General features: G+C 46.7%; 1 protein-coding gene across 1 annotated transcript in view; it reads right to left on the bottom strand.

Moving 5' to 3' along the window:
• Positions 1-12552, bottom strand: part of MKLN1 (muskelin 1, intracellular mediator containing kelch motifs) — a gene marked incomplete at its 5' end in the record, with an annotated part of 82673 nt that overhangs the window by 37458 nt on the left and 32663 nt on the right. The window contains one exon of the mRNA XM_010134253.1: positions 9236-9348. Coding sequence (XP_010132555.1) covers positions 9236-9348 — 113 coding nt within the window. The remainder of the gene's footprint in view (positions 1-9235; positions 9349-12552) is intronic.

The raw sequence follows: 12552 nt of genomic DNA, 5'->3' as shown, positions 1-12552 counted from the left end.
AACAGCCCATCCCCAGCTTTCTTATGGGTCCCTTTAAGCACTGAAAGGCCACACTAAGGTCTCCTGAGAGACAAGGCTTCGCTCGGACTGTTTGCTCCACCCTTCAGGGATCAGCGCAGGCTCATCACCAGCTCGGCGCAGCACACTGCTATGAAAACGAACAGATGCCGAATGTTCTACTCCCATGAGATTCCCTGTTACAAACTGGTTTGCCTGCAGACCTGCCGCAGAAACAACCAGCTCCAGAGAGTTTTCCTGAAGGAATGAACTGGCACATGATCCATCAGCTCCCGATGAACCCACCTCTGAAGAATAAAGTGAGTGTCACAGGAATTGACTCTCAAACTTTCCAAAGCACCGATATTCTGCGTTTGACAGCTGTGCGGCATGAATTTACCTCCAGTGCAGAAACAACCCTGGCAGCCGATGCGTGTGTCGCTGCCAGTGCAGGGAGCCGCACTCCTGGGTCAGTTCAGAGCTATGTGCTCTCACTTGGCTTGCTCTCACACCAAGGTATCATCAAGACCTTTCAGCCATGTGTGACACTGCGGATCTCATGTTGCACTAAACCAAGGCATCCTATAACCAAGGGAAGTGGAACAGCAGGAAGGGGAAAAAACTCCCAGGGCTTCAGGCACGCAACAGCATCAAATAATTCGTCCATTTACACGAAGCAGGTTGCTGGAACGTGTGGGAAGGTCTTGCCTAGGCTTTAGTTTCCAGTCAAAAATAAGTCATCCAGCCTAGGTGACTCAGCTTGCAACCGCAAATGAGAAGCACTGAAGTAACACCCGAGTATAAGACAACCTCGCACTGAAAGGACACCAGCACTGGGCTATTTCTAACGAAAGGCACGATCTACCTGCAAACCACGCACTACTCACACTGAAACGCGAATAAAATCACAACCTCTGAAATTTCAATAAGGAAATTGTTGTTTTGTAACAACATCAGCCGCTCGGCTTTGCTTCCAGTAACACTGATGAACTGTAACAGATGACCCACCGCAGATCCAGAGCTTTCACCAGCTCTGAGGGACGGGCCCTCAGGACAACAGCCCTCGTGTGCCGAATTTAACTAACCCCGTTGACAATTGCAGGATGTGGAATGAGGTCATTCCAGCACGCATCACAAGTTCACGCTGTCCTCTCGTTACCAGCAACAATGGCTAGCGAAGGTCCAGCCAAGAGAGATTTTTCCATAGAGGCAAATGATTTGGCTTCACTACAGTCACCCTCACAGAGCAGCGGGCTGAAAAAAAAAAATTTAACTAGTCATTTATGGAGTGTTTAGCCACAAAGAGGAGGGTGCAGCAAGGCTAGAAATTTCAAAAGTTGGTTTGGGGTTTTAATGAATTGTCCTCGAAGAGCTGGTGATAGACAGACATGAAATTTTAAGTCTAAATACTTTGACAGCCACAAGCTCTCGGGGATTTCTGAGAAAGCGAAGACAGTCTCCAACAGATGACAAAGGAGTAGATTGTACCCAGAGGTGTCAGAAAATCGAAAAAGTCGCTGTGTAATTTTTCCCCTCAGGCTGACCCACGGCTATGAGATTGCCATTTCAGGGAGACAGATACCAAGTACAGTTTAACACAGGCTTCCTCTGTTAACTGCTACAGCAACAGGGCAAGAGAAACAGATTTATATACAAGAACAGAATGTTTTCAGAGTAAAACAGAACTGTGGAGATGGCCATGCCTTCCTTTCAACTAAGAGTAAGCGTAACACATGGCTCCTGTGGAGCAGCTTTTAAAGACAGAGCACTGAAAACAAAGCACGGGGCAGTGCAAGGGCTAGAACCCTACAGTTCCCGAACCCCAGAATGAAACCTCCGTCACACCACAACCTGGAAAATCAAGCATAGCATTAAACATACAAAACTCTTTCAGGACTAAGAATTCCGTGTTCCAATGCACTCTCCAGTCTGCTAGTATATGCTCGAGACAGTCCAGAAAGCCTAATTAACTCCAAAAACCCGGTGGCAGAAATAAATTATTAGCAGCGAAGTCCACAAGAACTTACTACATTTCAAAGCATGTAATTATCCCGACCGTTTAGCTAAGAACTTGTCTGCGACACTGCTTGAGAACGCTTCCCCTGTGTTACCATATTGGGATAACTGGTATTTCTTTAGGGATTTCTGTATTTGTACAGCTTGAGGCATGTTAATGTCAGAGGAGTCTTTCATAGTCTTGCTGAAGTACGAGACTGCTCTCCTCCCAAGGCAAAGCTGACTGCTGTGTCAGACTGTGTGAAGCTGCCTTCACCTTGCCGGCAATAAGGGAATAAGTTTTCCTCCCACCTTCTACCCCCACACACCCTCCTGTTCTTTAAAACCCTTTCTCCCTGTGCCTTCAGTGTGAAATGCAGAGTTCCAGGGAGTCCAGCTGGCTCCTGTCTTACAGGTGCAGATTTTGGAGTCTTTAAACCCCATAAGGCTATAAATCAGCGCTCCTTACACCAACATTCATCGCTTCACTAGATCCTCACCTGAAAATTCTGTAATACTTAAGCAGTTGAATAAGGTGTCACCTTCCCCGAGATGCATTTGCAGCCTCCCTAGCGCGTCTCCATAACAGCTTCATCTGCAATCGACAGGGAACTGGGTGATGCAGTAACTTCCTAATAAAGTCATGTAAGTAAAATAAAGATCAGATCGGAGCAGTAAACTCCTCATCAGCCAGAGCTGACACGGTGATTTGCATCGGAACATAAACCCCATGAATCAGGTGTGCACCGTGCGTTACTTCAAGGTGTAGAAGCTTTGTACAAGCCGCACTCTTCACAGCTAAAGGCTTCATGACGGTTTTTCACGCGTACTCTGACAACTGGCTCCAGCTCTGTCAAAGCCCTGTAGCCTTCAGAATGCTGCATAATGCGTTGATTTAATCACTCCCTTCTCTAGGAGACTGACTTCGGTATGGCTGTGTGGAGGAGAGGGACCTCTACTCGTGGAAACACCTGGGGTTAGCAAGAACGGAGGTTTGGCTGGTTTCCTGTGCTTTTTTCCCTGCTACAAGCAAAGCTACAGGCACCTAGAGACAGAACCGAGTAACTGGAGACCCAGAGCTCTTTTCAAATATGGATGATCTTTCCTTTAAAAAAATGTCAAAGTTAAAGACAAATAAACAAGGGCAAAGAGGATGGAGCTCCTTAGGCACACCAGGCAGCGTAAGCAAATCACAAGTTACTTTTAAAAGCCAAAAACCTTTGCAAAAAGTTTATTTAGAAAGAAAAAAAAATAAATAAAATGGAGCTTCTCCTCCCTCAACAGGGTCTTTTTGTTTTCGGCTGCCTGCATGGAAATCGCTGGAGAAGTTAGTCAGGCATATCTGACAGCCCCTCTCTGAACTGGCTAGAACATTTTAAAACCGTTACACTACCGAGAGGGGAGGAAAACAAAGCATTAGCATGTGCCATTTCGGATCAGCCTCGAGTACTTTTCACTGGGTTCACTTCAGCATCTGCCACCTTTGTAGCTACTTTTGTAGGCATTTACGCTATTCAGGGAGTTGGCTCGGAGGTGTATCTGCAGCATCCAAGTTTCTGTTGCCGCTTTTCAGGGACAGCTGCTTTCTCCCTATGTGCATTTGTGGCACCAGGCGTCTCGTACCACCAAGCATCTGTACAACTGGAACTGCTCTGAAGTGGGACATGGCAGGGTCGGTATATTAGATCTCAAGTCCGTAAACATTGTAGTATTTGAAACAAAATCCCTCGAGTTAAAGTGTCTTCCAAACTCCATCACCATCTGTGGGAAGGAGTCAATATTTGAGACTAGTTCAGCTCCTGCGCTCCAAACACCATCAGGGAGAAGCTCTGCACAGAGATGCTTACACATCCCTGCATCACACCCAAAAGGATCAGGCATAGGTGTCACAAACGCTTGAAACGCTCTCGTGGTAGTAAGAACGTTGGAAGCTTTGGGTAAATTCATCCACGTCAACAACCGTAAAGAAATGCGAGCAGACACTGTAGAAAATTCAGCTGGCAATCAGGAGCAGATGACATTCACCCTGGCTCTCGTTACTGGGAGAGCTTTCGACACTTGTCAGCTTTTACTCTCAGCGTACTGGAAAAGCACTTGGTGTTAGCAGCAAACCGTCACCTTACGGAACACTGATTTTCTACGTCTTTTTGAACTACAGAACAGGAGGCACTTGTTGACCTACCCTTTCCTTCACTGTGAGAAAGGATTTATCCGCTCAACCAGTTAACCCATGACAAGACCTTCGCTTCTTCCTTTTGGTAAAAAACACTTAAGTTCTTTTGAGAACCACAGCGTCACCTAAATGCAACCCGTTCACACAAGTTCCATGTCCTTCACAGCGCTGATTTGTGAGCTCTGAAAAAGCCAGAGTGAGGATGAGTCAACGCACCCTGTTTACAAATACGCACCGCAGAGGCTTCTACAGTGTGTAGTAACACGCTGTTTGAAGGGATCCTGCACCTCCAGGAATACCGAGACAAGGTACAGGAACACAAGTGACACACAAAATACACCACTTATCGCGCTGCTTTATTCTCATTTCTCAAATCTCCAGAGGCATCGACATCCCTCAGGAGTTTGAGCCTATTTAAAAATCCCCATAACTATCAATTTACACCAAGCCAAGTCTTTCCTACAGTTCACCTATGCCGTCCTCCTGTCCTGAATGTCACTAAAGCAGCCTTCACAAGAGAAAGTTGCTGCTTGGAAACTAGAAATTTTAGACATCAAAACACACACGTTAAGTTTCTCTATTAATTGACAGTGGCTTAGGACCAAAATGCCCAAGGAATGACACGGTTTGTTTTTTCAAAACTATTTATTCCCAAATCCTGGAAAGGTCTAGCTATCTACAGCCTCTAACAAACCCTGGAGACAACGGCATTTGTCAGAACATTCCACTTGGTTCATTCAGGGTAAAAACCCTCAAAGGCTCTTAGACTCAACATGTTTTGGCCGTGCTTCACGCCAACTGATTTGTAGAGCTGTTGCAGAGAATTGTTTAGGTTGGAAATGACCTTTAAGATCATCGAGTCAAAGCATAAACCTAACATTGGTCACCTCAAACACCATGTTCGGTTTTGGGCCCCTCACTCCAAGAAGGACATTGAGGTGCTGGGGCATGTCCAGAGAAGGACGATGAACTGGGGAAGGCTCTAGAGCAAAAGTCCTGTATGGAACAGCTGAGGCGACTGGAGAAAAAGAGGTTCAGGGAAGACCTTATACTCTGTCCAAATATCTGAAAGGTTGTAGCGAGGCGGGGGTCAGCCTTTTCTCCCAAGTAAGAAGCGACTGGACAACAGGAAATGGCCTCAAGTTGCACAAGGGGAGGCTTAAGGTGGACATTAGGAAAAATTTCTTCACCAAAAGGGCTGTCAAAACACTGGCACAGGCTGCCCAGGGCAGTGGAAGAGTCCCCATCCCTGGAGAGGTTTAAAAGACTTGTCGATGCGGTGCTGAAGGACAGGGGTTAGTGGTGACCTGGCAGTGCTGGGTTAACATTTGGTCTCGATGGTCTTAAAGGTCTCTTCTAACCAAAGAAATTCTATTGTCCATCTTTGCACAAGTGATTTTAACATATGTACAGATCTCTGGCATTTCATCAGCGTACTCAAGCGCTCCACGGAGGAGACAGGAGGACAGAGGTGGCTGGCACACTTGACAGGTCATGAGCTGCTCCATGGTACATCTTGGAAGGCCTGGAGGAGGAGAATTTGATGAAGTCTGCAGGAACTTTGCGAGCTCCATACACTGAAGGAATGGTGGGGAAGTTCTAATCCAGATGTTTGTCCATCAGCAGCTGTGATATGTACACTGGAGGTTCAGCCCAACGCTTCAAGACCCACTTTTTAAGACTGCAAGAGGTCAGCTACTCCAGCAGCACCGTGAGCATTTTTTCCTGACGTAAAAAGGGGCTACAGAAAATCAGCTTTGATAAAAGTCACAAACACAACTTCAGGTGACATTTCTTCAGCTCACTGGCCAACTCTGAAAACCAGCAGGAACAGACTTGACTGATCAGGTCACACAATGTTTTCACCACACATCGCAGCAGAAGCTACCAGTGCCTTTATCCCAAGAGCGTTACTGTGGGTTACCCCTGCGATAGCACCGGCTAAGATGCAACTTTCACCATATTCCGCTCCTGTCCAAGCTTAATTATTGGGTGGTTCATTTAGCTGCTGTCAGTGATTAATTAGAACAAGAGAGCTAAAAAGCAGAACCAGCATGATACAATACAAAACCAAGACTCAGCCCTACTGGAATCCACTCTATTTTTCAAAATTCCATGTCAACAGACATTTCCTTTTAGCAAATTGTTTGTGAACAGTTGATGTCCCTATTAGAGAAACATCTGGAGTCTTTGTTTTTGAATTTAGGTCTCAACATTTGAGATTGACCTTTTCATTTCTAAATCAGGTTTTATCCAGATCTCCTTAGAAAAGAAACCAAAAAAAAAAACCAAAACCACCCCCACACAACACTGCTGGTTTAAAAGTACAGCAGCCACTGGTTCACGGTAAGTCCTGCCAAGACAGAGTCCAGGGTTTGGTGACTTCTCCTGGTCTCCTCTGCAGGCTGTTCCCTTGCTGAGAATCCTTCCAGAACTCCCTTTCTAAAGCCACGCATACTTCATAATAGAGATTAAGCACGTCTCTCCTTCGCAATCCCCCGTACGCTCACCTCATTCTCCAGGTTTTTTTAATTCCCCTATCTTGCTCTCAGCCTGTGACCTTTCCCATCTTCCATTTGAACTTCCTGACCTTCACAGAATTGATTATGTCGGAAAAGACCTTTAAGCTCAACAAGCCCATCTGTTCACCCAGCACTGCCAGGTCACCACTAACCCATGTTCCTCAGCACCACATGGACATAACTTTTAAACCCCTCTAGGGATGGGGACTCCACCAGTTCCCTGGCCTTCCTCCACAGCCCCCTCTCAGCATATCCCTTCTCTCTCCCATCCCAGCGTCACCCTGCTAGAGTCAGGCACGAGGAGCTTGAAGACATACACTGCTCCTGGCACAGCTGATGCCTTGCATTCCAGCCAGGCCTCCCAAGCTTTACAGAAGCTCAGCTGGATGTGGCAGGATCCCAGCAGGAAAGGAAATTAATCCCTTAAACCCCAGAACTACCCAGAGTGGCAAGAAAAAGGAAGAACACACAGTAACCCTTTTCTGACAAGAAGGCCTATTTCGCTGCACCCCGAGCTAGACAAATGTACACACCAAGCATCTGCAAAGGAGAAAAGTGAAGAGGAGACATTTAAAATGGGGTCATCTTTTCTATTTGGTTTTCACTTTCCCAAACTCCTTATGAAGGGAGGAGTCAAGCAAAGGAAGGTCTAACTGTTTATCATTTGTGCTCTTTGGCATCTTTGTCATCGATGAGGACAGCGGGATTGTGTGCACCCTCACCAAGTTTGCAGATGACACCAACCCGAGTGGTGCAGTTGACATACTGGAGGGATGAGATCCGTCCAGAGGGACCTGGACAGGCTGGAAAGGTGTGCCTGTCGGAACCTCATGAGGTTCAACAAGCTCAAGCATGAAGCCCTGCACGTAGCTCAGGTCAACCCTCGGTATCAGCACAGGCTGGGGATGAAGGGCTGGAGAGCAGCCCCCAGGAGAAGGACTTGGGCTGGCGGGGAAAAAGCTGGACAGGAGCCGGCAATGTGCACTAGCAGCCGGGGAAGGGGATGGGGAGCAGCCCCCAGGAGAAGGACTTCAGGTGCTGGTGGGTGAAAAGCTGGACATGAGCCAGCAATGCGTGCTCCCAGACCAGAAGCCAACTGTGTGCTGGGCTCATCTCCAGCAGCGTGGGTAGCGGGTCAAGAGAGGGGATCCTGCCCCGCTGCTGCGCTCTGCTCTGGGGAGACCCCCCTGCAGGGCTGGGGCCAGCTCAGGGCTCCTCAGCCCAGCAGAGACACGGAGCTGCTGGAGCAGGGCCACAGGAGCCCCAGCAATGCCCCCAGGGTGGAACCCTCTGCTGGGAGGAGAGGGCAGAGAGCTGGGGGGGCTCAGCCTGGACCCTGGAAGATTAAATCCAGCTTCAGCATTATATCAGTAAAACACACGAGTGGCCATAAGCAGTGATGAAAGTACTAAGAGTAAAAAAATACCAATTTACAGTAAGAATAAAAAAAACCCACACCACTTGCAAGGATATAAAATTTAAGGACAATTTTACTTTTATACAGCTCTATTATGACCGAAACCAGGATGTCACGCTTAGTTTTGTTATTGCCCATTTTGTAAAGGATGTTAGAACCAGTAAGTGCACGACACACACAGAGATGTGAAGGCTACGGGAAGTGCCTTACTGTGAGGTTTTTCAGCTCAGGCTATTTGTCCTGCTTGATTACAACCTCCAAACACCTTTGCCAGGAAAAAACAGCAATATTCAAGTGTTATTTCATCTGGAACAGCAGCTCACAAAATAAGCTGAGACAAGAAACTGGAAAAATACAAATGGGAAATAAGACATTTCGATACTTTTTTTGAAAACAGTCGAGGAAATCAACTCCTGAATTTGTCAAAAAGCGGTGGAATCTCCAGCTCCTCATACCTTCAAGAAGAGGCTGCACAAAGTTTCCTGAAGTCATGCTCTGACACACAAGCACTGAACTCAAGACACAATGAAGACACAGAACTTCTAACATTTCACAGTGTACAGCAAAATGAATTACACAAGCCGAAGGTCTTGGACTTTGTTACCCAAAGCTACGTTCATTTCAGAGGTTTCATACGTCTAATACCCAGCACAACAGGCCAAGAAAAATGGCTCAAATATCACAAAAGCTCTCGGGATTGTGTGGCCTCTGGCAGTCACTCCTGTCCTCAAGATTTCTGTCCGTTAGCTGCCCATTTCTACAGCAGCTAAACAAATCAGCAATTTGTTTCTGAAGCTCGACACCAGCATCAGGTCTGAAATGCCTGTTACCAGTCTGGTTGTTCAGCCCTATCTAATTATTTAACTCACGTTCTACTCACTGAACGGATTTTTGGCCGATCGGTCTGCTCTTGAGAAACACATCTTTCCCCTCCAGTAATCTGAGCACTTCAAATTCACATCCAACTCGCATTTTCCCAGCATAAGCATTTCAAAACTCTTCAGAACTTGAAGGGCTGAGTTTCGTGGCTCTCACGGCATGCTATACATCAATACGGCGCTTCAGAAGCACGGTGGTTTTCTGTGCAACGGTTCATGTATTATTAACAACACGGATGTCTGCAGAACTCACCTCTTTCTCGGTGTCCCTGGATATACAGGTCCACTGGTTTTCCTTCACGCTGTATGCCCAGAAGTCAGCCAGATCCTGAGTTCCATCCCAGCCACCAAACAAATAAACAGTTTCTATTGGAAAAAAAAAAAAAGAACATGTTAATTTTATTTTAAGAAAACGCCTTTAAACAGGCCAATATCTACAAAACATCTGTGATAAACAATCAGAAGAGAAATTGAAACTAATTCTTAAAGCACCACTCCTCTTCGAATGGAACCAGTCACCAAGGCAGGGAAATGTGGTTTGGTTTAGTAATGGAAGATTTTAGGATTGATCGACAGCCGGTTCTCGAGGAGTCATTTTCTATTTCTACGTTGCATAAGAGGCAATCGAACCCTCAGCTGCTGATTAAAACTCAGGATGGGCAAATGAACCATGTTTAGTATATTGGATACTGCGCATTTTAGCCCAGCAATGACACCTCAGCTCGTGCCTGTTTGGTGCAAGATCTGAACATCAGAAAGACAGACAGCAGCAGCAAAGCTCTGCCGCTCAGTCCACCCTTAGAAAGAAAAAACTTACTTCATCTGCAAAATCCCCTTCAAGGAAAGGCCTCGCATAAAGTAACTCACCTGATGCCACAAACGCAAGTAAGTGGCAGAGCTACAGATTTAAGTCCGTGTTTCAGGCCTCTCTCCAGAGCCTGTCACCTTAAACCCACAACTGCCCTGCGCGTGGCAAGTTTGAAGGCTTCTCAGGCTCACCGATGAAACTAGATGAAGCCTCTGAACATGAGAATCTTGTTTGGGAAGAAGTCTCTGTTCTGACACAGAAAGATAACTAAGCTGCTCCCCTTGTATCTGGTTTCAAATGACAAAAATACTTCATTTTCAGACTGTGTTAAAACACAACACAACGCCAAGTCCAAGGAGAACAAGCCACTGAAGACTTGCAGAGCTTTGAAAACCTCCTTTAAAATCCACACACCAGTGCTATTATGGAGGTAACGGCCAATTTTTAATCCAACCCCAATTAAAGAGCAGAGTTAGAAGCACGACTGTGAAATGGGAATAGTCCCTGACCCTCACCTGCCATCAGGAGAGTGGTCATCACCATGGAAAGGTTACCCTGGTTCATTAACTTTAATTACCCTTCCTCCTGGACTCCGGGCTCCCAGTGTTCCCTGCAAAGAGCAGGTCCCTTTGTGCGCATAAATTCTCACAGCTCACAAAACCCACATTACCACAACAGCTTCATTGATAGCCGAGAAAAATAAAAGATTTGGCACCAGCTAAGTATCCTACTGGGGCCTTGCCAAAACGTCAGGCCTCCTGCAAAGGCTTTGTTGTCTCCGATGAAATTTAATCGCAAACCTGAATGAATCCGATGAAAACTCCGATTCTGAAAGTTACCTAAACCGAGCCGACAGAATTAAACGGCGTGTAAGGCCTGAAAGAGGAACACAGTCGTAGAGCGAGAGCGAGCTGTGAGCATCCCCAGAGTCCGAGAGCAGCCGCAGTAACGCCGGGGTGTGTGGATGGTGTGTGCCAGACTGACTGTTCACCACGATGTAAAACTGCAGCTCGGATGAAAGAAGCTCCAGAGCTGTCTAGACCCCAAACAACTATCACCTTTTAGACTTCGATCTTATTACAGGTATTTTATGGGAAGTTTCTGTGTTTCCAAAGGAACGTTTCTCAATGCATAAATGCAGTTGTTGCTGGAAATGTCAAGAACATGATTTTTCATCCTTTTTCTTTCACCCCCACGCAGAGCTGCAACCAGGACACCCCAGGATAACGCAGTCCCAGCGCTCCCAGGCATTGCCGCCTACAAGATGTAACAGCAAATACCCAAGGAAGAGGGCGGGCGCCGGGAAGAGACCACAAACACCCTGGAGCGGGGAAGCTCACACCAATATCACTATTTCTCTTTCAGCAGCACCGGGGAACTCAAGACGTGAGCAGGACACCTCGCTCTGGCAGAGGGAAGGATCATTCCTTCGTAGCTGAGCAATCTGTAACACCGCAGCATCGATGCTGCTTTATTAAAGCTGCCTCTATTCTGCTTTAGGGACCGAGCAGAGGAATTTTTAAATCCTCCTGCAAGGCAACAAGAACAACATGAAAGTGGTTGCATTTACCCAATATATATATTTACCAGCTACACTTAGGAAGTCAAATTTCTCCTCCAGCACCTTAACCTTATCTCCTCTACACTGATTTGTGAATAAGAATTCAACACTAAATTACTCGCGTTCTGCGAACATTTCTAGACTGCTTGCTCAGTGAGAAATGCGTCTGTAACATCTCAATCCTTTTCTTCCCTTACTCTCCGGAAGACTAGAAGTGCTGGAGCACTCCTCCAATTGTTACAGAACGTATGCTGCCCCAAATTAACGTATTTCCTGCCAACCTCTCCTGAAGTTCTGTTTTTCAGAGGGGCACACAAAGCAGCTTTCTCCACTCCCTGTTCCATACCACCAATCCTGGGGCACTTGCAGTCTGGGTTCACAGATGTTCTCCAAGTCAGCTTTTCTGAATTCTGTTAACTCCATCTTCTCTGCATGGTGAAATCCTTGGTGGGGTTCTGGTACAGCGGGTCTTCCTCATCCCGTCAGGATGCTACGTGGCAAATCGCTAAAGCCAGGCTGATACAAGGTGGCTGGTGTGCTTGAGCATCCCTGGTTCTACCTTCTCATAGTCACAATGAGCACAGTCCAGTCCTCGTGACCTACTTAACACCTTGGTCAAACAGTATTTCCATGGCTCTGCTAGAACAGTTCTCCAGAGAGAAGGAAAGAATTATGAACCTAAAACCTCTGCAAGTCATCCGGTCCATCGGCCATCTCCCAAAGCCCTCAGTCGAGTTAACTTCAGCCACAGACCAGGCTTCACGGGGAAGTATTCAGTTACGCTGTGAGTATCGCCGAAGATGAACGTTGCAGACTTCCTGGACCCTGCTCAATGACTGATCATCTTCATTACGATTTTGTTTTCCTAACATCTAACTGGAAATTCCATTCATCCTATCCCACTGCCATGCAAAATGAGTCTGGCTGTCTTCTCTCTATGCACTCCCACCAGCTAGCTGAAGATCCTCCCATGGACCTTTTCTTCAGCAAGATGAAGAACAACAGCTCCCCAAGCATCTCCTCTCACATCATGCGCTCCAGCCCCCAGCCACCTTGGTGGCCCTTCACTGGGCTCACTTTCAGATTGTCACTATCCCTACTGTACTAAAGAGCCCAAACTGGACACAGGCCTCCAGATGCGACCTCAAGTACCAAACAGAGGAACCTCATCCCTCCCCCTAACCTGCTGGCTGTACTTCTG

This window comes from Buceros rhinoceros, unplaced genomic scaffold (genome assembly GCF_000710305.1).
Source record: "Buceros rhinoceros silvestris isolate BGI_N320 unplaced genomic scaffold, ASM71030v1 scaffold12444, whole genome shotgun sequence".
NCBI lineage: Eukaryota > Metazoa > Chordata > Aves > Bucerotiformes > Bucerotidae > Buceros > Buceros rhinoceros.
Note: the sequence above shows the minus strand (reverse complement) of the source record. Positions and strands in the feature narration are given on the sequence as shown.